At 37.1% G+C, this 27450-nt stretch overlaps 1 protein-coding gene across 1 annotated transcript; it reads left to right on the forward strand.

Moving 5' to 3' along the window:
- The first annotated feature begins 1499 nt into the window (after window positions 1-1499).
- LOC128636353 (serine protease inhibitor A6) lies at window positions 1500-25937 on the forward strand. The gene is made up of 5 exons (XM_053689380.1): window positions 1500-1517; window positions 4294-4993; window positions 15579-15849; window positions 18838-18985; window positions 25624-25937. The coding sequence occupies exons 2-5, from the start codon at window positions 4315-4317 to the stop codon at window positions 25813-25815; spliced, it is 1290 nt and encodes a 429-aa protein (XP_053545355.1). The 5' UTR covers window positions 1500-1517; window positions 4294-4314; the 3' UTR covers window positions 25816-25937.
- The last annotated feature ends 1513 nt before the right edge of the window (window positions 25938-27450 follow it).

The following is a 27450-nucleotide window of genomic DNA, read 5'->3' on the forward strand; positions in this document are numbered from 1 at the left end:
TAGTACAGAAGAATTTCCTGACTTAACAAACCACCTAGACACAAAATTGTTTTTGCACGGTAATAGAAACATCCTATATATTTGATCCTGGACTTCAAATTACCGGACAGAACCTAATAAACAGGATATCACCTTCATCATCATTTATTGAGATAACATTAATGCACAAATCATACACAGAACGTTTTCGCAAACAGGGCATCTGCATACCAATTGCCATTTAACGTTCAACAGCCTATTTCCTTTTGGGACTGTTTAAGGAGGATTTTACATGCAACGTCACAAATATTTGTTTTGTGTTATTTAGACATTATCGAATAAAGTAGTTTTTAACAGCCAACTAGGTTGTCTCAAAACATCATTTGGCTTTGCATAAATTGTGCACTCCATTTATCAGTAAATATAGGAGGAATTGTAACCCTTACCAATACTTTGTAAAGGTTTCTACCTATAAAAGAAAATTGTACCATACTCCATAGAGGAGAAGTCTACCAACAAGAAGGAAACATTTTACCATACTCCATAGAGGAGAAGTCTACCAACAAGAAGGAAACATTTTACCATACATCATAGAGGAGAAGCTTACTAAAAAGAAGCGTACCATACTCCACGGGGAAGAAGTACAACACCTTTCACAACAGGGAGGCTCACCACATCCAGTAGAAGGAAAGGTTTACCATACTCCATAGAGAAGAAGCCACCCATACCCTTAGGTACTGGAAGAAGGAAGTACCACACTACAAGTGATCACCCAAACGGTAAAACAGCTTTAACACAGATAGGAATTAAATCCCCTCCATGCTTCCAACATACCTCACATGTTTGAGGTTTTAAAAGGTGAGCAATATTCTTTCACTTTTTTGTCACACGACACACCAGTGCTATCATACTGCACCATAATTTGTTTCTTTGTTTTTGTTCTCTCCCTTCTTTGAGAGCTGACATCTGAACCCCATTCTTCACACACACATATATATATATTTGATTAAAAATAAAAAGAACATATTCTTCTATGTGAAGAACATTGGAATGTGAAATGTTCATATTTCATGTTGGGTTAAGCACTCTTGAATAAATGCAGTTGGGTTAGTTCGTGAGTATGGATGTTTTTTTGCATTTTGTGCACTCCACTGAAGTCTATTGGAGAATACTTTACCACGGCTGTGATATTCGAAGTTCAATTTTTTTTTGCACATTGTGCAGGAACTTCCACTGTAGAAAGTATAAGTGAAGCAATGAATCCTAAACATGATCTTGCTTTACAACAAGGCTCTTCAGTAGCACCATTAGCATCTATAAATCTAGACCAATGGGTCTTGTATTAATTAAATTGACAACGTCTGTTTTACATCTCTGTTTATTCAACAGTATCCTTGGATTTTTGTTTGATGTCACATTCTAGGTCATGTCATCTTGACATATATTGGTAAACATGACAAGGAAATAACGTAGCTAAGAAATACTGGCAGTCAGAGGAAAATCAGACCTCACAGGCTGAAGAGGACACTCAGTAAAAGGTATTTTTATTCTTGTGAACAAATTATGATGCAAGTTTATATGTTAGATTATTTTATTAGCTTTATAAAATTAGTAATGCAGGCAATACATTTTAATTATTGAGGTAGAGCATGTATTTTTAAACAATGTTCCAATTTACTTCTATTATCATCAAATTTGCCTTATATTTTTGGTATCCTTTGTTGAAGAATAAACCTAGGTAGGCTCAGAGGAGCTCAGAAGTATTCACATGTCTTTAGAACTCTAATAGCAGTGTTTGCAACAATCAATAATATTGCACAAATATTATTTCAAACACTGCTGCTATAGAGTGCTAAATATGTGTATGTTCCTGTGCCTAACTAGATTTAATCTTCAACAAAGATACCAACATACCAAAAATAAATTTGATTTAAAAAAATTAGATTTTTTTTTTAATTCACTATCTGCATGACAAAGTTTGAATTTTGACTTTTTTTGTAGAAATTAAAATTAAATTTAACATGAAAAAGTTGGAGGGTAGCAGGTTCAGGAGTAATTAGCAGACACACTTGTTTACAGCAAAGGTGGTTAATTAATGGAATAAACTTCTAATAGGGGTGGTAAGGACAAAGACTAAGGAAATACAGGAATGCCTGGGATATACTAAGGCCCTTCCTATAATTAATTAATAAAAGTAATTGTAAACTTGAATACATTACTGCCCAATATATACAAGTAATCTTTCAAACAGGCGCAGTTTAATTCATTAATATTTTGAAAGTCGCTTCATTTTTAAAATATTTACCACTGAGTTATGGCAAACATACCGCTGTTCCTCTGCCCACATCTCACACTGTATTTAGCAGATCAATGATGAATCCGGCTTCCTCTAATCATTGCGTGCCCCATGAGCTGGATGCCAGATGGGTCATGCAATGATTGGAGGAAGCTGGATTCATCATCGATCTCCTAAATACAGTATGAGATGCGGGCGGAGGAATAGCGGTATGTTTGCCATAAGTCAATGGTAAATATTTTAAAAATGAAGCGGCTTTCAAAATGTTAATGAATTAAAGTGCTCCTGTTTGAAAGATTACTTGTATATACTGGACAGTAATGTATTAAAGTTTAAAATTACTTTAAGCATTCACTTAGGAGGGAAATATAAAAGTACAGACTCCATAAAGCAACCAAGATCTACAGTATGTTTTCTATGTTATTTCCACTAATTGTATGAAAGTAATTAATACTTACAATGAGGAAGAAGGTTTTGCTTATTCTGTTCAGATCCACAATTGTCATTGGGCCAGAATACTCTGTATTATAGGTAACTATAAGGCAGGTTAAAGGAACTTGAAGTGACAAAAAATGTTAATGCCATGAGTAAAGTTTATAAATATACTCAATGGCTGAGTTTGCATAGTGAGCAGTAATTTTGAGGCACAGAGTGTTAACCATTTGGCTCGTTAAAGTTATATCAGTTTACACTTTTCACTTGGTCAACATAACTCTCATTCATTTTTATGAGTGTGTAGAAAACTCATCAGGTGTTAAATTAAAATTGGGGTAGGGTTAAAATGAATGTTCAGCAGCTTGGTAGTTGTTGAAAAAAATTGCAACTCTAGTCCTATGGTATAAAAGACTTGTTTTGCTCATGTAATCTTCACTTGTGATCGACTCAGCCATAATAGGCACATAAACACAAAATCGTTTGATAAGATGTTTAAAAGATTGTGTTAGACCCCTTGACAAGCTATTGAATTTGTATCTATGTCAGTCTCCTATATTCAGTTAATATATAAATATTAATAATTATATACTGTGTATATATATATATATATATATATATATACATATATATATGTGCATCGACGACAAGGGCTGTCAATCTCCCCAGTTGGAAAAGTTTGGGGGGATTGAGATACGCCACATAGCAGATGGTGTAATGGGTTAAGAATCTGCGTTATGATGACCGCTGCTTCCTAACTCTAGACTGAGGCTTACTCGTGCAAGCCTGCCGCCGATGGGACTCCTAAGCTGCTGTTGCAGTTTCATAAATAGAGCCCCTTGCCATGAAATCTCCATAGACAAACATTTACAGTACAATGGATCATACTGAAGAGCTCAGCGACTATCATAGGATACCACCTTTGCCACAAGTCAGTTTGTGAAATTTCTGCCATATTAGATCTGCTTTAGTCAACTGTAAGTGATATTATTGTTAGGGGGTAGCATCTAGGAGCAAAGTTGTAGACCACACAGACTCACAGACAATAAGTTATTACCTCTGCACTGAAAAACATTTAACATCCCAAAGCAATTAAAATTAATTATAGTTTTATTTATATATATATATATATATATAAACATATACAGTATATAAGCAGAAAGCAGAAAGGAAAACTGCTGCCAGACAATGAAAGTGCTGTAAACCAGTTATCAATTTATTCAACCACAGTCAAAGGGTCATTACAGACTGGAACACCTGACATGTTTCGCACAGGCGTACCATCAGAGGTATATATATATATATATATATATATATATATATATATATATATATATATATATAGTTATAGTCAAATAATGTTTATATGGTCATTTTATATTTTCCTGTTGTTGCTTTTTTTAAATCCATTACACATCTCTGAAACAATGAGCCAATTACATTTCAAATTGATCTATTAATTAGTAATTAAATTAGGAGACTTTATGTGACAACTAATGTGCTATTTATACAAATGTTCTTTACCATAGTTTGTTATTGATTAGGATTCTTCTTTTACTACAAATATTAACATAAGATTTTTACAGGTTAATCTGCACTTAGAAGATATGAGGATTTTCTTTTACCTTACGTGCTTTCTTACTCTGACATTGGCTTCAAGGCACTCTGCTTCAAAGCATATTTCTTCAAAGCAAAATGCTTCAAAAGAAGATATTTCCTCCAAAAAAACACATCCACACAAACACGGACATAATGAAGAAACACTTGCAGCAAAAGAAGTCGAAGAAGCAAACTTCCTTTTTTCTCTTGACATGTACAAACACTTGTCTTCCAAATCTGTCAGTTCCCCAGAAAAAAATCTATTTTATTCCCCTTTGAGTATTTCATCTACTTTGGCTATGTTATCCCTGGGCGCTAAACATCAAACACACTCACAAATTCTAGAACTTTTAAAATTAAAACATGCAAAGATTGAAGACAAAATGATACACAAAGCCTACGGAAATCTTCTTCATGTATTGGATCAACCGAAAAGTGATCTCCAATTTAAATTTGGTAATGCTATATTTGTAGCATCCAATTTAAAGATGGTTAAGAGTTTTGTAAGTCAGGTCAAGCAATATTACCAGGCTGAGATCATGGCTACTAACTTTTCTAATGGAAATGCAGCAGAGAAAAAAGTGAATGACTATGTGAGATATAAAACTAAGGGAAAAATAGATAACATAGTTGAACATCTTGATCCATACACAGAAATGGTCCTGGCAAATTATATTCTTTTCAAAGGTAAATTTTTACATATTTGTAGTTATATTTTTATTGCATTTTTTAAAATGTATTAGTTATAAATAGTTTAAAACTAACATTTAAATGTGCATATTAAACAGTAGTGAATATGTAGCAACAGCTATTAATGTTTTTGGGCGTGACTACAGGCAGTTAAAGTACCATTAAAGGGACATAAAACCCCAAAAATGTATTTCGTGATTCAGATAGAGCATACAATTTCAAACAACTTTTCAATTGACTTCTATTATCGAATTTATTTTTTTTATAATCTTTTGTTAAAAAGTAAGACGGTAAGTTCAGGAGTGTGCACGTCTGCAGTACTATAAGGCAGCAAGAACAGTAGATGCAGCACTATTTCCTGTCATGTTTTGCTACAGATATGTGCACGCTACCTATCTAGATATCTCTTCAACAAAGAATAACAAGAGAAAAAAATTTGATAATAGAAGTAAATTGTAATCTCTATCTTCAGTCATGGAAGAGGGACATACAAGTCAAAGCCTGAGGCAGATGTTGGTAGTAGGAGACTCTATTATTAGGAAGGTTGATAGGGTAATTTGTCATCCAGACCCTTTAAAAAGAACATTTTGCTGTCTTCCAGGGGCTCATGTTAGGCATATTGTGGAGCGTATTGATAGATTGTTAGAGGGATGTGGGTCTGATCCTGCAGACATGGTACATATTTGTACTAATGAAGGAATCAGCAGAAGATGGAGAGTCCTAAAAAATGACTTCAGGGAGTTAGGTAGCAAGCTTAAAGCAAGGACCTCCAAAGTAATATTTTCTGAGATATTACCAGTGCCGTGTGTTAACTCAGTAAGGCAGAAGGAGCTAAGGTCTGTTAATTCATGGTTAAAAACATGGTGTAAAAATGAGGGGTTTGACTTTTTAGAGCACTGGGCTGACTTTTCACTTGGGTACAATTTGTACAGTAAGGATGGATTGCACCTGAATGACATTGGTGCAGGTGTGTTGGGGAAAAGGATGGTAGCACATTTAGAGAATCTTTTAAACTAGGCAAAGGGGGGGAGGGTCAGTTAGAACACAATAGAGAGATCAGTCTGTGAATATGTCACTCCCTTAATATCTCAAGAAAGGGATGACTTAAGAAATCTCACATTAGAAAATATGGAGGAAAGCACACCAAGTATCAGCAGAATCCACATGAAAATGAAATGTATGATAACAAATGCAAGAAGCATGACAGGTAAAATGGGGGAGCTGGAGCTCTTAGTTGCAGAAGAGGACTATGATGTTATCAGTATAACTGAAATTTGGTGGGATGATTCACATGACTGGGCAGTTAACTTAGAGGGGTATACATTATTTAGGAGGGACAGGAATAATAAAAGGGGTGGAGGAATCTGCATGTATATTAAACCTAACCTTAAACCTACAATAAGGGAAGATATTTATGATACAGGTGACAATGTAGAGACCCTGTCGGTAGAAATAAAGAGTGGGGGGAAAATCCTAAAAAAATATTACTAGGAACATGCTACAAGCCCCCCAACATTAGTGACCTGGAGGAAACTCAATTACTAATGCAAATAGGTAAAGGCTGCTAATAACAGTGCTGTAATTATGGGAGATTTTAACTACTCTGATATAAACTGGGCCAATGAAACTAGTAATTCAGCTAAAGGGGATAGAATTTTAAATGTTTTCAGGGATAACTTCTTGTCACAATTAATAGAGGAGCCAACTAGGAGTAACGCTATATTGGATTTAGTGCTATCAAAAAATACAGATATAATATCAAACATAGAATTCAAAGAACATTTGGGTAACAGTGATCATAACATGGTCACATTTGAAATCTCTTTTCATAAGCAGTGTCTTAAAGGTTTAACTAAGACTTTTAATTTTAAGAAAGCAAAATTCAACGATTTAAGGAAATCATTAAATAACATAAATTGGGACAACGTATTCTCTAATAAAAATACAGAGAATAAATGGATAACATTTAAAACTTTGTTAAATAAATATACATATAAACAAATACCATATGGTTATAAAAATAAAAATAAAAAATTCAAGCCAATGTGGCTAAATAAAAACATGCTAAGAGAAATTAGGAAAAAACGTAGGGCATTTAAATTATTCAAAGAAAATAGTACAGACTCAACATTCCATATTTATAAGGAATGTAACAAAGCATGCAAAAAAGCAATCACATTAGCCAAAATTGAAAATAAAAAAATTAATTGCAAAGGATTCTAAGTCTAACCCTAAAAGTTTCTTTAAGTACATAAATAGCAAAAAATCTAAGAAAGACAATATAGGTACATTAAAATGCATCGAGGGTAGCATGATTAACAGTGACAGGGAGAATGCTGAGGTAATAAACCAGTTTTTTTCTTCAGTATACACAAGAGAGAAACCATTGGATGATACTTTAGAACAAAATAGAGCATGCCAGCCCATGCCATTCACTGGGTTATGTATAGAGGATATCAGGAAAAAATTGGATAATATTAAGGTAAATAAAACTCCAGGCCCAGATGGAATACACCTAAAGGTGTTAAGGGAATTTAGCACTGTTATAGACAAACCTCTACTCTTAATTTTTCAAGACACAATATCCTCAGGCATGGTACCCCAGGATTGGCGTAAAGCTGATGTGGTGCCACTCTTCAAAAATGGAAGCAGGGATGATCCAGGAAGCTATAGACCAGTTAGTCTGACATCAATAGTGGGGAAGATATTTGAAGGGATTATAAGGGATTATATTGATGAGCATATTCGTGTAAACAAGATTATGAGTTCTAATCAGCATGGTTTTATGAGAAATTGATCATGTCAAACTAATCTAATTAGATTATATGAGGAAGTAAGTAAAAATATAGATAAAGGGGAATCAGTTGATGTGATATACTTAGATTTTGCAAAGGCGTTTGATAAAGTGCCACATGAGAGATTAATACACAAAATGAAGGGACTGGGAATAGCTGAAAATGTTAGTTCATGGATAAATAACTGGATAAAAGATAGGGAGCAATGAGTAGTAGTAAATGGATCATACTCAGATTGGACAAAGGTAATCAGTGGAGTGCCCCAGGAATCAGTACTTGGCCCTGTTCTTTTTAATATTTTTATAAATGACTTGGAGCAAGGATTAAATAGTGACATCTCTATTTTTGCAGATGATACTAAGTTAAGTAAAGTCATTGGGGCATATGTATCAAGCTCCGAATGGAGCATGATGCCCCGTGTTTCTGGCGAGCCTGCAGGCTCACCAGAAACAGCAGTTATGAAGCAGCGGTCGCAAAGACCGCTGCTCCATAACCTGTCCGCCTGCTCTGAGCAGGCGGACAGACATCGCTGGAAATCAACCCGATCGAGTACGATCGGGTTTATTGACCCCCCTGCTGGCGGCCGATTGGCCGCGAGTCTGCAGGGGGCGGCGTTGCACCAGCAGCTCTTGTGAGCTGCTGGTGCAATGCTGAATACGGCGAGCGTATTGCTCGCCATATTCAGCGAGGTCTGGCGGACTTGATCCACAGTGTCGGATCAGGTCCGCCAGACCTTGATAACTAGAGGCCATTAGGTCAGAGCAGGATGAACTTTCATTACAAATGGATCTGCAAAAATTAGAAGTATGGGCAGGTAAATGAAAAATGAGTTTTAATACGGGAAAATGCAAGGTTCTACATTTTGGAAGTAAAAATAAGCAGACAATGTATTATTTAAAAGGGACAAGACTTAGCCAAACAGAGGAGGAAAGGGATTTGGGAGTAGTAATAGATAACAAGCTAAAGATGGGTGCACAATGCAGGGTAGCAGCTTCAAAGGCTAATAAAATACTAGCATGTATTAAAAGAGGCATTGATTCAAGGGAGGAAAGCATAATTCTGTCACTATATAAAGCCCTGGTAAGACCTCACCTTGAGTATGGAGTGCAGTTCTGGGGACCGATCGCAAACAAAGATATTGTAGAACTAGAAAAAATTCAGAGAAGGGCCACAAAGCTAATAAGGGGATTGGAGAATTTAAGCTATGAGGAGAGGCTAGCCAAACTGGGTCTGTTTTCTTTTGAAAAAAGGCGCTTGAGAGGTGACATAATTACTTTATATAAATATATTCAAGGCCCATATTAGGGATGGGCGAATGTTTCTAAAAATTCGAAATTTTAAATGAATTTTGATACATTTGTTTGTTCGAATCGAATTTCAAATCTTTATATAACATTCTAACATTCTATTTTCGAATTTTCGTTTTTTGAATTTTTCAATAATATTTGAAAATATTCGTTCGAATAATAGAATGTTTAGCTATGTTTTAATTCAATTTCGAAATGTAATATTCGAATTAGAATGTGACATACGAATTCGAATGTGACATTCAAATTCAAAATAATATTTCTAGCCTACAACTGTGTTTAATAAATGTAATATTTGAATTTGAATGCTAAATTCGAATTCGAATGTCACATTCAAAATAGTATTTCTAGTCTAATACTGTATTTTAAATGTAATATTCGAATTCGAATGTGACATTCGAATTCAAAATAGTATTTCTAGTCTAATACTGTCGCCTAGATTTAGAGTTCTGCGTTAGCCGTCAAAACCAGCGTTAGAGGCTCCTAACGCTGGTTTTGGCCGCCCACTGGTATTTAGAGTCAGTCAGGAAAGGGTCTAACGCTCACTTTCCAGCCGCAACTTTTCCATACCGCAGATCCCCCTACGCCAATTGCGTATCCTATCTTTTCAATGGGATCTTTCTAACGCCGGTATTTAGAGTCTTGGCTGAAGTGAGCGTTAGAAATCTAACGACAAGACTCCAGCCGCAGCAAAAAGCCAGGAGTTAAGAGCTTTCTGGGCGAACGCCGGTTCATAAAGCTCTTAACTACTGTGCTCTAAAGTACACTAACACCCATAAACTACCTATGTACCCCTAAACCGAAGCCCCCCCACATCGCCGCCACTCTAATAAAAAAATTTAACCCCTAATCTGCCGACCGCACACCGCCGCAACCTACATTATCCCTATGTACCCCTAATCTGCTGCCCCTAACACCGCCGACCCCTATATTATATTTATTAACCCCTAATCTGCCCCACCCCCAACGTCGCCGCCACCTACCTACAATTATTAACCCCTAATCTGCCGACCGGACCTCACCGCTACTATAATAAAGTTATTAACCCCTAATCCGCCTCACTCCCGCCTCAATAACCCTATAATAAATAGTATTAACCCCTAATCTGCCCTCCCTAACATCACCGACACCTAACTTCAAGTATTAACCCCTAATCTGCTGACCGGACCTCACCGCTACTCTATTAAATTTATTAACCCCTAAAGCTAAGTCTAACCCTAACCCTAACACCCCCCTAAGTTAAATATAATTTTTATCTAATGAAATAAATTAACTATTATTAAATAAATTATTCCTATTTAAAGCTAAATACTTACCTGTAAAATAAACCCTAATATAGCTACAATATAAATTATAATTATATTGTAGCTATTTTAGGATTAATATTTATTTTACAGGCAACTTTGTAATTATTTTAACCAGGTACAATAGCTATTAAATAGTTAATAACTATTTAATAGCTACCTAGTTAAAATAATTACAAAATTACCTGTAAAATAAATCCTAACCTAAGTTACAATTAAACCTAACACTACACTATAAATAAATTAATTAAATAAAATACCTACAATTATCTACAATTAAACCTAACACTACACTATCAATAAATTAATTACATACAAATACCTACAAATAAATACAATTAAATAAACTAACTAAAGTACAAAAAATAAAAAAATAATTTACAAACATTAGAAAAAGATTACAACAATTTTAAGCTAATTACACCTACTCTAAGCCCCCTAATAAAATAACAAAGCCCCCCAAAATAAAAAAAATGCCCTACCCTATTCTAAAATAAAAATAGAAAAGCTCTTTTACCTTACCAGCCCTTAAAAGGACCTTTTGCGGGGCATGCCCCAAAGAATTCTGCTCTTTTGCCTGTAAAAAAAAACATACAATACCCCCCCCAACATTACAACCCACCACCCACACACCCCTAATCTAACCCAAACCCCCCTTAAATAAACACTAAGCCCCTGAAGATCTCCCTACCTTATCTTCACCACGCCGGGTATCACCGATCCGTCCAGAGGAGCCTCCAAAGTCTTCATCCAAGCCCAAGCGGGGACTGACGAAGTCCATCATCGGGCTGAAGAGGTCCATCATCGGGCTGAAGAGGTCCATCATCGGGCTGAAGAGATCCATCATCCGGCTGAAGAGGTCCATCATCCGGCTGAAGAGGTCCATCATCGGGCTGAAGAGATCCATCATCCGGCTGAAGTCTTCTATCAAGCGGCATCTTCAATCTTCTTTCTTCCGGATCCATCTTCATCCCGCCGACGTGGAACATCCTTCTTCACCGACGACTAGACGACAAATGATGGTTCCTTTAAATGACGTCATCCAAGATGGCGTCCCTCGAATTCCGATTGGCTGATAGGATTCTATCAGCCAATCGGAATTAAGGTAGGAAAATTCTGCCAATCAGATTGAGCTTGCATTCTATTGGCTGTTCCGATCAGCCAATAGAATGCGAGCTCAATCTGATTGGCTGATTGGATCAGCCAATCGGATTGAACTTGAATATGATCAGAATTTTCCTACCTTAATTCCGATTGGCAAAAGGCCCTTTTAAGGGCTGGTAAGGTAAAAGAGCTTTTCTATTTTTTTATTTTTTGTAACTTAGTTCTTTTTTTATTTTTTTGTACTTTAGTTAGTTTATTTAATTGTATTTATTTGTAGGTATTTTATTTAATTAATTTATTGATAGTGTAGTGTTAAGTTTAATTGTAGATAATTGTAGGTATTTTATTTAATTAATTTATTGATAGTGTAGTGTTAGGTTTAATTGTAGATAATTGTAGGTATTTTATTTAATTAATTTATTGATAGTGTAGTGTTACGTTTAATTGTAACTTAGGTTAGGATTTATTTTACATGTACTTTTGTAATTATTTTAACTAGGTAGCTATTAAATAGTTATTAACTATTTAATAGCTATTGTACCTGGTTAAAATAAATAAAAAGTTGGCAGATTAGGGGTTAATAAGTGTAGGTAGGTGGCGGCGACGTTGGGGGCGGCAGATTAGGGGTTAATAAATATAATATAGGGGTCGGCGGTGTTAGGGGCAGCAGATTATGGGTACATAGGGATAACGTAGGTGGCGGCGGTGTACGGAGCGGCAGATTAGGGGTTAAAAAAAATATGCAGGGGTCAGCGATAGCGGGGGCGGCAGATTAGGGGTTAATAAGTGTAAGGTTAGGGGTGTTAAGACTCGGGGTACATGTTATGGTGTTAGGTGCAGACTTAGGAAGTGTTTCCCCATAGGAAACAATGGGGCTGCGTTAGGAGCTGAACGCTGCTTTTTTGCAGGTGTTAATTTTTTTTTCAGCTCAAACGGCCCCATTGTTTCCTATGGGGGAATCGTGCACGAGCACGTTTTTGAAGATGGCCGCGTCCGTAAGCACCGCTGGTATTGAGAGTTGCAGTGGCGGTAAATTATGCTCTACGCTCCCTTTTTGGAGCCTAACGCAGCCCTTCTGTGAACTCTAAATACCAGCGGTATTTAAAAGGTGCGGGAAAAAAAGCACGCGTAGCTAACGCACCCCTTTGGCCGCAGAACTCTAAATCTAGCGGTGTGTTTTTTAAATGTAATATTCAAATTTGAATGTGACATTCGAATTCAAATGTGACATTTGAATTCAAAATGGTATTTTTAGTTTACAACTGTGTTTAATAAATGAAATATTCGAATTTGAATGCTACATTCGAAATTGGATTTGAATTCAAATTGGTATTTTTAGTTTACAACTGTGTTTTATAAATGTAATATTCAAATTTGAATGTGACATTCGAATTCGAAATAGTATTTCTAGTCTAATACTGTGTTTTATAAATGTAATATTCAAATTTGAATGTGACATTCGATTTGAATGTGACTTTCAAATTCAAAATAGTATTTCTAGTCTACGATTTGAATATAAACACATTCGCCCATCCCTAGCCCATATACAGAGATGGCAAAAGCTCTGTTTATTCCAAGAAAATTGTTTGTGACAAGAGGTCACAATTTAAGGTTGGAGGAAAGGAGATTTAATCTCCTGCAACGGAAACGTTTTTTCACTGTAAGAGCAATAAAATTGTGGAACTCATTACCAAAGGAGGTAGTGAATGCCAATACCCTAGAAGATACATTTAAAAATTGTTTGGATACATTTCTGTCTATAAACAAAATTCATAGATATGATTGCTAGTATTAAATGGGTCACCTTTTAGTGGGATTATTTAAGATTAACTGGAGCTTTTTGTAAGTATTTTAGAATTGTATAGGTTGAACTCGATGGACTTCTGTCTTTTTTCAACCTCATCTACTATGTTACTATGTAATGATGAAAGAAAAAATTTGGGTTTCATATCCCTTTAAATATAATTGCAGAATCAATAAATGCATAATATGAAAGACAATATAATACGATTTAGGCCTAGTTTTCATTGCTGTTGTAAACTGGATAAGCTGGTGGTAACCTAAAAAATCTCTATAGACCTTAATGAAGATACTTGTTGCCACCAGCAGTTTAAACAGTTTAAGACAACAATGGAAATAATGCCTTATTGTGAATTATCTGAGAAATTACAAAGTTACTTCCATTTTTCCTGTCCCCACTATTATGTGACAGCCATCAGCCAATAAAAAAACACAGCTGGTGCATATAAATACATTGTGCATATTTTGATAATGGAATTGGAAAGTTTTTTTTTTGTTTTTTTTATTTCAGACTCTGCCATTAGTATCCTTTTAGGCTATGTAGCACTATTCTTTAACTAGATTATTTTTATTTGAAACTAGTTAAATCAACTGTATATACTATAGTATAGTTACTAACAATCTTCTCTCTGCTAAAAATATTGGCCACTACTCTATACTCATCTTACTTGATCTCTCAGCTGCCTTCGACACAGTTGACCACCCCCTCCTCCTACAGACCCTTAGCTCTTTTGGCCTCTGTGACACTGCTCTTTCCTGGATTCACTCCTATCTTTCTCACAGGTCTTTTTCTGTGTCATTTGCCAGCGACTCCTCCTCTTCAATGCCTCTGTCTGTTGGAGTACCTCAAGGATCTGTTCTGTGTCCTCTACTCTTCTCCATTTATACTTCTTGGCTGGGTAAACTTATCAACAGTTATGGCTTCAAATATTACCTCTATGCTGATGATACTCAGATCTACCTCTCCACCCCTGCTCTCTCTCCCTCTGTCCTTTCTCATATCAGCTACTGCTTATCTGGTATTTCTTCCTGGATGGCCTCTCACCACCTAAAGATTAACATGTCCAAGACTGAACTCCTTCTTATCCCCCCCCTGAAGCCCTATGCCGACTTCTGACTTCTCTATCCCTGTTGACGATATCACTATTTCCCCATCGCCCCAAGTCCATTGCCTCAGAGTTACTCTTGACTCAAATCTATCCTTTGTCCCCCATATCCAATCACTTTCTACATGCTGCCACAACCATCTACACAATATTTCCAAAATTCGCCCTTTTCTGAGTGCTAACTCTACAAAGCAAATAATGCACTCCCTTGTTATTTCCCGACTTGACTACTGCAATAACCTACTTACTGGCCTTCCTCTTTCCCATCTCTCCCCCCTTCAATCCATCCTAAATGCCTCTGCCAGGCTGATCCACCTTTCCCGTTGCTCTGTATCTGCTGCACCTCTCTGCGCGTCCCCTCATTGGCTCCCCATTCACAGCAGAATTAAATTCAAAATTCTCACCCTTACATACAAAGCTCTCATCAATGCCGCTCCCCTCTACCTATCCTCTCTAATAAACAAGTACACTCCAGCCCGCCCACTAAGATCCAACAATGACCTGCTTCTTGCATCTGCGACTATCACCTCTTCTTATGCTAGACTGCAGGACTTCTGTCGTGCAGCACCTACCCTCTGGAACACTCTCCCTCGTGCTGTCAGGCTTTGCCCTAATCGTTCTTCCTTTAAATGTTCCCTAAAGACTTTTCTGTTCAGAGAAGCCTACCACCCAACTTAATAATAAATTAATCTCACTTACCTAATATTTCCCTCATCTAACTCTGCATTAACATCTTTCTCAATCTTGCAGTCCTCACCTCCTGCTTCTCAACCTCCTACCCTTCTAGATTGTAAGTTCCCATGGGAATAGGGTCCTCAATTCCTCCTGTATGTGTTTGTAAATTTTGTCCTGTCTCTTACAAGTTTTATATCATTGTTTTATTTAAATTAATTGTATCCATGGACAGCGCTGTGGAATATGTTGGCGCTTCATAAATAAAGTATAATAATAATAATATAGTAAAAGCTTGTACCAAAAATAATGCTAAACTTTGTTCTCCCCATCACCTTTACATATATCAATATGGCACCTAGAGAGGGTCGCAATACATTTGTGATAAAGTCATATATTGTGCGAGTTAGTATTTCATTATCTGCTGTCATTAAAGACACCTTACATGAGAGCAATTGCTATAAAATAAATGTACTGCTTATTTGTTTTATCAGGAAAATGGACAGATAATTTCCAATCTCAGCTGACACATACTAGATACTTTATGTTGGACTCCCATACTAAGGTTCATGTTTCCATGATGAATCGCATAGGCCTCTACAAGACATTCCGTGACCGGACACACCAATGTCAAATACTGCAGCTTCCATATAAAAACAATGCATTCATGCTTCTTATAATCCCAGAGCTGGGACAAATACATACTATAGAACAGATTTTATCCAAAGAGACAGTTACAAAATGGATAGATTCAATAGCGAGCAGGTAAGTGCAAGTAAGTGAGTAAATTTGCTGTTCACAGAGCATTCCTGTCTGATTCTCTACACTTTTACAATCTTGTAAGTATGTATAAATGCATGATGATCAGAGGCGGTTATACAGGGTGTATAGGGTTGCAAAATCACTGCAATCTTTTAGGTTACACCCCGATTCTGCTAATGGGCAGAATTGCCCTTCTCCTCCTCTGTCACTTCCTACGTAGTCACGCCCTAGGGTTTTTTAGCCACACCCAAAAACACTCAGCCACACCCCCAGTGCATGAAGACCCTCCCAAAGAAAACCTACACATATTTAAAGGTACATGAAACCCATAATTTTTCTTTAATGATTCACATAGAGAATACAGTTTTTAAAAAGTTTACAATTGATTTCTATTATAAAATTTGCTTTGTTCTTATGTTTTTCTTTGTTGCAGAGATACCTAGGTAGGTAGCGTGCACATGTCTGGGACAATACATGACAGGAAACAGTGCTGCCATCTAGTGCTCTTGCGAATGTATAACATTGTTGCAAAACTGCTGCCATAAAGTGCTGCAGACACGTGCACACTCCTGAGCCTACCTTCCTGCTTTTCAACAAAGGATAACATGAAAACAATTAAAAATTGATAGTAAAAAAACCATTGGAAAGTTGTTTAAAATAGTATATTCAATCTGAATCATGAAATAAAAATGATGTGTTTTATAACTTAAAAAGACTTGTGAACAAAATTATCATCATAAAAATTGTAACTTCTGATTGCAATTAAGGGGTCTATTTATGAAGCAGCGGATGCTGCTTCCGACCCTTTCAGCTTCAGTTCCGACTGAAGCGGAAGTTAAGAAGCAGCGGTCCTGAGACTTCTGAGGCGGCGGACAGCAATCAGCCCGATCTAATACAATCGGGTTGATTGACACCCCCTGCTAGTGGACGATTAGCCGCGAATCTGCAGGAGGCGGTATTGCACCAGCAGTTCACGTATGCTGTCGGCATTTATCGATGTGCAGCGGACATGATACGCTACATCATATCATGTCCGCTCGCACTATGATAAATTGACCCCAAAGTATGCACTTCTTAAAAGCTACATAATAATAAATAATGATGAATAATATAGAGCAACGCAGCCACTGCAAAACGCAAAGCTCCTATTCTGTATCATGACATCACTGATATGTGCACCGCTGTTATAAGATGCAAAAATACCTAAGCTCCAAGATGGTGGCACCCAGTATGAAGATGTGGAGCTTAACCTATTGTAGTTATGCCAAACAGTTAAATGTTCCTTTAAATGATAACCTTGCTTTCAGACAAATGATACAATTATTTTAATATGGCACGAAGTAGTCATCATATTTTAATTACGCATTTGTGTCCATGATAGCATGTGACACCCCTGCAAAAGCGCTCTATAAAAGGCTGAGAAAAGCTTATTTTGTATATTATTTTGTGTGAGTTAGAACCAAATTGTCCTGAGATATTTTATACATTGTTTGAATGATTTTGTTAAGTGAAATGCTAATTCTTTTCATGGAAAGTTTTATATTTAAGTACTGCATTGCAAAATAATGACGAATGTTGATAGTAACATTTGCATTGTTTTGTAGCCCAGGGATATAAAGTAAAGCCTCTTGTGTGTTGTTTATTTCAATGAGCAGCAGATTTAAATTACAGGAAAACCAAGCAAATTAAATAGTGAAATTATATTACAATGGTCTTTCACTTCAAATAATTAAACTTTTACTTACACTTGTTTGTCCCTGAGTTTAAAGGGACATTAAAGGGACACTGAACCCAAATTTTTTCTTTCATGATTCAGATAGAGCATGCAATTTTTAGCAACTTTCTAATTTACTCCTATTATAAATTTTTCTTCATTCTCTTGGTATCTTTATTTGAAATGCAAGAATGTAAGTTTAGATGCCGGCCCATCTAAACTTACATTCTTGCATTTCAAATAAAGATACCAAGAGAATGAAGAAAATTTGATTATAGGAGTCAATTAGAAAGTTACTTAAATATTCATGCTCTATCTGAATCACAAAAGAAAAAAATTTGGGTTCAGTTTCCCTTTAATGTCCCTTTAAACTCAGGGACAAACAAGTGTAAGTAAAAGTTTAATTATTTGAAGTGAAAGACCATTGTAATGCAACACTTGCTTTGTGTAAAAAGTATACTTCTTTTACACTTCCTAGAGCAGTGCTTCTCAATTTCAACATGATGACTCATAAATAACTCCACGGTAGTGAGCATAATGTTATCTATATGACACACATGAACTAGCACTTTCTAGCTGTGTCAAAATGCGCTGAGATAAGAGGCGGCCTTCAATTAGCATATGAGCCAACCTAGGTTTAGCTTCCAACAAAGAATACCAAGAGAGAAAAGAGAACTTAATGATAAAAGTAAATTGGAAAGTTATTTAAAATTGCATGCCCTATCTGAAAAAGGTTAATTTTGACAAGACTGTCCCTTTAAGCAATATGCAACAATTTGAAATCCTTGTTTTGCTTTTTTGACCTCTCTATGCATTTATTTATTTATATTTATGTATTTATTTATTTTTATTTATTTGTTTTACACAAAAGCAAGAGGTGTTGAATATCCTTTTAATGTCCCTTTACTTTTTGTTTCCAGAGACAGCAGCACATTACAAAACAATAAAATTTTGCCAAGAACCCAGGGGTTAATAAATCTTCGCTAGTCTGTATTCTTTTCAAATGAATTTATTTAAAGGGACAGTTATCTCACAAAATGTCAATTATGCATATAAAACAGTATGGTAAATCATTTTGCGTGATAAAAAAGGTGATGTTAAAGCTTTTTATTTGGGTTTTGTTAATCTATTTAAGAATTATTTTTAGATTTAACAAATAATTCCTCTGTATTCAGTAAATGTATTGTTTATTTTTATTTTTTTCAATAGTATGTTTAACACGTGTTCCCATTACCTTCGATAACCTGATTTCCTCTTGTTTTCTTATAATTTTATAGCTTTGTGAACCTTTATCTGCCTAAGTTTTCAATAAGTGCCGTCCTTCAGATTAAAAAGACTTTCAGTCAAATGGGAATGACAGATATCTTTAGCGAAAAGGCAGATTTCTCTGGAATTGCCACAAAATTCAATGTGAAAGTCTCCAAAGTAAGTGACTCTGGTTTTCCCAGTGGATTATATTTCCCTATATGAAGAATATTGTTTAACTCCTTAATGACAGTGACGGAAGGGAGCTTGAGGCCCCTCTCTCCGGAAACAGAAGCTATCAAGAAGTTATGAAGCAGCGGTGTAAAGACCGCTGCTCCATAACTAGTCCGTCTGCTCTGAAACAGCGGACAGAAATCAACCCGAATGAATTTGATTGCGTTGATTGACACCCCCAATCTGTAGGGGGCGGCATTGCACCAGCATATGCTGTCGGCATTTATCGATGGGCAGCGATGTGCAGCGGACATGATACGCTACTTCGTATCATGTCCGCTCGCACATTGTTAAATACGCCCCATAGCCTGATGTAACTTGTCACAAGGGGCTTCCAGGGTTTAACATAGTGCTATTTCTGCATTTTTTATTGCATTCATTAAAGGGCAATTATAGTAAAAAAAAAATTGCTTGCGCTTATTCATTAGTGCAAGTACAATTAAGACTATATGATTCACTCAAAAGAATAATAAAGGGTGCACCCAATAATAGATACAAATAAAGGTTATGAATGAGAATAATCAATCAATCAAAAGTGATATGGATAAATAGTGTACAAGTTCCTGGGCTCGCACTGTCTGTATTAAAACGGTGTGAGTTTTCTGTACACTATTTCATAATGTTTCGATACTGACTGTGCTGTCATTTTGGTGCCCTTGTTTCCTTTGTATTTTAATTTTAAGACTAGCGACCCTGCATCTCTATGTCTATAACCGCCACAAAAGGCTAAACACATAGTAGAAATACCACAGAGCACTGGAGATTACGAACAGAAGCTGCCACTGACCCAATAAGATGAGTTGTGCAGCTAGTACTGCTGTTTAGGCAAGGTGGAACTGGGAAGTCAGAGCGGCCCTGGAAATTTTAGAAGACCAGTCCAGCCCCCATCCTCCCCTTGCCCAGCTCGCCCCTCCCCACCAAAAACACCAAGCGCCACCATATATATTTTTCACAAATTACCTGAATAATTTTAACTCCTTGGCCGCAAGTGATATATTAAAGGGAGTTTGTGATTGGAAGATGGATGGTCACATGACACAAATGAAAGGAAACTGAAGTTTATCAGAAAAAAAAATCTGCTTATATAAAATGATTGCATTGTCTTTTTATTATTTATTTGTTGGTTATGCCATTCTACTGTATTTACTGTGAATGTAGTCAATCGATAGAAGTTTAAAAATGAATGTGACTTTCATTCATGAAATCTTTAGTATATACTTATCTTAAGAGATATTTCACATGAAACGCTATACGGATAAGAGCTGAACCCCCGGTCGCCATATTCGGCAATTGATTGACAGACGACTCATCTGTAATCAACTAATCGTTGTTTCCCCCTGGGGCATTCAGCCCCTTTGCACAAACGTCATGGTCCGGTGGGAAACAACGAATACTTAATTGCTGATGATTCATCTGTCAATCAATTGCTGAATATGACGACCGGGGGTTCAGCTCTTATCCATATAGCATTTGATGTGAAATATTTCTTAAGATAACTATATACTAATGATTTCATGAATGAAAGTCTCATTCATTTTTTTAACTTCTATCGCTTGACTTTAGCTAATAGCGTTAACTTTACATTCACTTTTAAGCAGTCATTTTACCCTCCCCCTTTGCCAATAAAATACAAGGTAATTAATGTATCCCCTTTACGGGGAGTAAAAACAATTACAACCTCTCTGCGAAGAGTGGAACAAGTACGATTTTAGAAGTATTTCCACTTTAAAAAGGGACACATATGAAAAATACATATGGCAGGGCTGTTTAAAGAAATGTTTTGAATAATGTTCCATTATGAGAACCCTGACATATGTATTTTTGATATATGTCCCTTTTTAAAGTGGCAATATGGTCACCCTATACATGTAGCATTATTTTTTTATTTTTTTTATTTAAAAAAGATTTTATAAGGGATTACATTTTGAGTTTGATGTCCCTTTAAAAGAACCAATACATTCTCTGGCTGGCCATAATTGCAGAGCTCCCAACCAAACCAAATTCACTGTATGTTCCCAGTTTGGAAGCTCAGTTTTGCTGTCCTTTCCACCACTTTCTCCACCCTTAGAAGTCCCAGTTTCCCAAAGGGCAACCAGGTACAACCTAAACCCATCCTACTATGCAGGGATGTGCAGTCATAGGAGGCCTCCCCTGCCATATGGGGCCAAAGTGAATGAAATTACTTTTAATTAAAAAACACTATGGAGAGGCATCATACAGGACTGCATCTCTCCATAGCGAAACATGGATACATTTTCTAGTATAGCAACAGCGCCACCCACTAGTTGTAAAACAACCTTTAAACTAACCTAAGCAAAATATACACCAATAAGAGCCATGCCTTATGCTGCCTCGAGCCAATCAGAGATGGCCATGTTCTCCTGGTGATTGACTGCACCAGGAGAACGTGACCAGCACTGATTGGCTCCCTGAGGATGCGCAAGGGAGCAGCATAGACAGCGGGAAGTGTGAAGACTAGAGGAGAGACTGTCACTGCCCTGCCTCCTGTCTAGGGTTGCTACAAGTCTGGGTTTCAAATCACATGTCCGGGTTTCAGACCGGCTGAAACCCGGACACATTTCAACACTCAACAGCACCCCCTTAAGCCACTGCTGCCGCTATCCCTGAGCTACCACCTTAAGCAGTAGCGACACAGGCTGATGACATCACTCCGAGTCCAGGCAGATGACATCCTGAGAGAGAGTCAGCAACATGAGCTGACTGGCTGAGCTGAGATCCTGGGTGGTTCTTACAAGCCGGGGGAACCCGCCGATCTTTATTGTATTCTAGGCTCTGGTGTATCTCCTGAGATTTACTCCTCCGACTTCCGTGTGATTGCTGTAGGAATCGGGACCCACCTACTGTCCATATCTTCTGTATTCAATCACATGATCAACTGCTTCTATCTCGCGAAATCAGTCGGGCGGATCCACCATGTCGGAAGGTACAGTGAAAGGCCTTGCTAGGAATCACTGGGGGGAGCAGTAGTAGTGACAGACCAGGCACCACTTGCTTTGCTGAACTGTGGTTGGGTAGACATTGTTATATACATTGTTTACAGGAAATAAAATATCTTGTGTGATATAGTGACTAGTGACAGGAGATGGAATGCAGAGTATAGAACAGTTATTGGCAGTGTATAGTGTTTATTATAAGAGATAATAATGGTGTGTGAATTTGAATACTAATATTGTTATATCCCATCCCCTGCCAGGTTGCCACTCACACACTATGTACAGAAGTTCGTGTACTTCCCACTCGCTGTCATACAGTGTTCATAGCTCCTGCCACAGTCTAAATCTAGTCATGCACTCTTTCACTGGGGTGTGATGCACACTAACACAGGGTCAATATGTATGGGGGTGTGAGGGACAGGGAGTTCCATGTGTGATGGATATAATGTTATCCTCAGACTGATGTTTGGTTTCACATCAGTACATGATTATTTTCTATGATGGGAACACAGTCACACCAGAAATGTGGGATAGCTTGATGTGCAGTATCACTGTATTCTGATAATATTAGAATCTCTCCCTCTCTCTCCCTCCTTCTCCCTCCTTCTCCCTCCCTCTCTCTCCCTCCCTCTATCTCCCTCCCTCTTGCTCCCTCTCTATCTCCCTCTCTCCCTCCCTCTCACCCTCCCTCCCTCTCTCCCTCCCTCCCTCTCTCTCTCCCTACCTCTCAACCTCCAACCTTCTCTCTCCTACCCTCTTTCTGCCTCTCTCTCCCTCCCTCTCTCCCTCCCTCTCTCCCTCCATCCTTCTCTCTCCCACCCTCTTTCTGCCTCTCTCTCCCTCCCTCCCTCCCTCTCTCTCCCTCCCTCCCTCCCTCTCTCTCCCTCCCTTCCTCTCTCTTCCTCCCTCTCTCTCTCCCTCTTTGTGCAATCTGCACTTTTAATCATAAATTTAATCTATTCTATTAGGTTCATATATGTCTTTCTCCGATGTGCCTCACTAGCCTCTGACCTCACTGCACGTCACTGCTACTATGCCCACTGACCATTAGACTTTGGTTGACCTCAACCCCAGCCCAATGCAGTCAGTGCCCTGACCTGCCTCCAAACAGCCAAGATTCCCCCCCCCGATTCAAGCCTTCCAGTCTAAGGCTGAATAAACGGAAATACCGGGAAGCATTTTCAAAAAATTAAGTGATCAATGCAAAAAATAAATAAAAATAAATAATTAACAAAGTGTTGACAAAACATAAATACATTTATTTTATGTTTATTTGTTTTTTATTCGTTTTTTTACAATATAAAGTGGGAACATATAGGGCCAGATTACGAGTGGATCGCTAATAGTTACGTACAAGCGAAAAGGGGTTTATCGTGGGTGTTTGTGTGCGTTGGGTTTACCACTCGTGATACAAGTTAAAAGTAAACACGATCGCTTGAGTGCAATCGCGATTTATACGAGAATGATTACCACTTCCTCAGAGCTCTGGTTAAATGTTTCACAAAACAAAAAAGTTGCACAAAACACATCAAAAATACATTACAAAGTATTCAAAAATATTTAAAGATATGAGGTCTCAGGTGTTAGAAAAAAGGCTTTAACATAGAGATGCATACATATACATGTCTAAATATAGATATTTATGTGTGTATATATATATATATATATATATATATATATATACATATGTTTATATGTATGTACAGATGTATTTATGTATGTATATGTGTACAGGGAGTGCAGAATTATTAGGCAAGTTGTATTTTTGAGGATTAATTTTATTATTGAACAACAACCATGTTCTCAATGAACCCAAAAAACTCATTAATATCAAAGCTGAATAGTTTTGGAAGTAGTTTTTAGTTTGTTTTTAGTTATAGCTATTTTAGGGGGATATCTGTGTGTGCAGGTGACTATTACTGTGCATAATTATTAGGCAACTTAACAAAAAACAAATATATACCCATTTCAATTATTTATTTTTACCAGTGAAACCAATATAACATCTCAGCATTCACAAATATACATTTCTGACATTCAAAAACAAAACAAAAACAAATCAGTGACCAATATAGCCACCTTTCTTTGCAAGGACACTCAAAAGCCTGCCATCCATGGATTCTGTCAGTGTTTTGATCTGTTCACCATCAACATTGCGTGCAGCAGCAACCACAGCCTCCCAGACACTGTTCAGAAAGGTGTACTGTTTTCCCTCCTTGTAAATCTCACATTTGATGATGAACCACAGGTTCTCAATGGGGTTCAGATCAGGTGAACAAGGAGGCCATGTCATTAGATTTTCTTCTTTTATACCCTTTCTTGCCAGCCATGCTGTGGAGTACTTGGACGCGTGTGATGGAGCATTGTCCTGCATGAAAATCATGTTTTTCTTGAAGGATGCAGACTTCTTCCAGTACCACTGCTTGAAGAAGGTGTCTTCCAGAAACTGGCAGTAGGACTGGGAGTTGAGCTTGACTCCATCCTTAACCCGAAAAGGCCCCACAAGCTCATCTTTGATGATACCAGCCCAAACCAGTACTCCACCTCCACCTTGCTGGCGTCTGAGTCGGACTGGAGCTCTCTGCCCTTTACCAATCCAGCCACGGGCCCATCCATCTGGCCCATCAAGACTCACTCTCATTTCATCAGTCCATAAAACCTTAGAAAAATCAGTCTTGAGATATTTCTTGGCCCAGTCTTGACGTTTCAGCTTGTGTGTCTTGTTCAGTGGTGGTCGTCTTTCAGCCTTTCTTACCTTGGCCATGTCTCTGAGTATTGCACACCTTGTGCTTTTGGGCACTCCAGTGATGTTGCAGCTCTGAAATATGGCCAAACTGGTGGCAAGTGGCATCTTGGCAGCTGCACGCTTGACTTTTCTCAGTTCATGGGCAGTTATTTTGCGCCTTGGTTTTTCTACACGCTTCTTGCGACCCTGTTGACTATTTTGAATGAAACGCTTGATTGTTTGATGATCACGCTTCAGAAGCTTTGCAATTTTAAGAGTGCTGCATCCCTCTGCAAGATATCTCACTATTTTTTACTTTTCTGAGCCTGTCAAGTCCTTCTTTTGACCCATTTTGCCAAAGGAAAGGAAGTTGCCTAATAATTATGCACACCTGATATAGGGTGTTGATGTCATTAGACCACACCCCTTCTCATTACAGAGATGCACATCACCTAATATGCTTAATTGGTAGTAGGCTTTCGAGCCTATACAGCTTGGAGTAAGACAACATGCATAAAGAGGATGATGTGGTCAAAATACTAATTTGCCTAATAATTCTGCACTCCCTGTATATATTTATTTACAGACACATATAAACACAAAAATACATATGTACACATATGTACACATATAGACATATATAAGTGCATTGGAGACCTTTGCAGTTAAGTACATACAAATATGAAAAAGCATATTTGTGCAATTTTCATTTAATAAAGTGTTATACTGTGTATTTACTGTAAATAGTTCACATTCCAATGTTCTGCACATAGAGGAATATGTTCTATCTGTTTATAATGATGGTTACACATTAGGCACTTTTCTGATCTCAACCTATCTCTCTCCTGTGCAAACTCTAAAATAGTATTTTTGTAACGCTTACTTTTTAAAATCTGTTTCTTCAGGCTATCCATAAAGCTGTACTGAACATTAATGAATATGGAACGGAAGCTACAGGAGCTACAGCCATCCCAGTGATTCCTACTGCATTATTTCCAGCACTTATGGTTGACAGACCATTTATCTTGATGATTTTCAATGAAGAAACTAGGAGCATACTCTTCATGGGGAGAGTTATGGATCCAACACAGAAATAACTATCTCTACTGGAACTAAACGACATGATCGCAAAAGCAATGATTCTACTCTCTGCGTAAAATGGAGTCAGAGTGAATTTACTATATTAAAGCTTCTACACTAGTAATTATTGTATAGGTATATAAATAAAATAAAAGGAATAAAAAGGAATGAATCTTTAATGACTTAATCATTCTTATTTCATGAGTCAGATAGAGGCTACAGTTTAAAAAAATCCAATTTACTTCTGTTATCAATTCTCTTAACTTAAATATAATTAAAATAAATCTAAATAAACCTTACAATTATTACCTAAATAATACCTATTTAAACTAAATGCATACTTACCTGTAAAATAAAACCTAAGCTAGCTACAATATAATTAATAGTTATATTGTAGCTAGCTTAGGTTTTTTTTTTATTTCACGGGTAAGTTTGTATTTATTTTAACTAGGTAGACTAGTTTGTAAATAGTTATTAACTATTTGCTAACTACCTAGTTAAAATAAATACAAAGTTACCTGTAATATAAAACCTAATCTTCCTTACACTAAAAACTAACATTACAATAAAATTAAATAAATTAAATTAATAAAATACAATTTACTATATTACAAAAAAAATAAACACTAAATTACAAAAAATAAAAAACGAAATTATCAAAAATAAAAACAAATTACTCCTAATCTAATAGCCCTATCAAAATAAAAAAGCCCCCCCCCCAAAATAAAAAAACCCTAGCCTACACTAAACTGCCAATGGCCCTTAAAAGGGCCTTTTACGGGGCATTGCCCCAAAGAAATCAGCTCTTTTACCTGTAAAAAAAAATACAAACACCCCCCAACAGTAAAACCCACCGCACACCCAACCAACCCCCCCAAATAAAAACGAAATAAACCTAATGTATGTATGTATTGTATTGGGTACTTGTAAAGTGCGGCTAATCACCCGTAAGGTTCTCAAGGTGCTGCTCATTTTATCAACCTCAGAAGGATGAAAGGCTGAGTGAACCTCGCCGGGGATTGAACCTGCAACCCTTGGGTTGCTACAGAGCTCAGCCACAGTGCCTTAGCCTGAAAAGGGCATTTGGATGGGCATTGCCCTTAAAAGGGCATTTATCTTTTTTACATTGCCCAAAACACTAAGATAAAAAAAAAACACCCAAAAAAAACCTTAAAAAAACCTAACACTAACCCCCGACGATCGCTGGAAAATGAAGGTTCCCTGTAAGTGACATCATCCAAGATGGCGTCCCTTACATTCCTATTGGCTGAAAGATTTCTATCAGCCAATAGGAATTAAAGTTGTAAAAATCCTATTGGCTGTTGCAATCAGCCAACAGGATTGAGCTTTCATCCTTTTGGCTGATTAGGGGTTAATAGTTTTATTTAGGTGGCGACAATATCGGGAGCAGCAGATTAGGGGGTTAATAACATTATGTAGGTGGCGGCGATGTCGGGGGCAGCAGATTAGGAATGTTTAGACATGGTTTTTATGTTAGGGTGTTAGGTTTAAACATAACTTTTTCTTTCCCCATAGACATCAATGGGGCTGCGTTACAGAGCTTTTGTTTCCACGATCGCAGGTGTTAGGCTTCTTTTTTGCCGGCTCTCCCCATTGATGTCTAAGGGGAAATCGTGCACGAGCACGTCAAA

Source organism: Bombina bombina, chromosome 1 (genome assembly GCF_027579735.1).
Source record: "Bombina bombina isolate aBomBom1 chromosome 1, aBomBom1.pri, whole genome shotgun sequence".
In the NCBI taxonomy this organism is placed as follows: domain Eukaryota; kingdom Metazoa; phylum Chordata; class Amphibia; order Anura; family Bombinatoridae; genus Bombina; species Bombina bombina.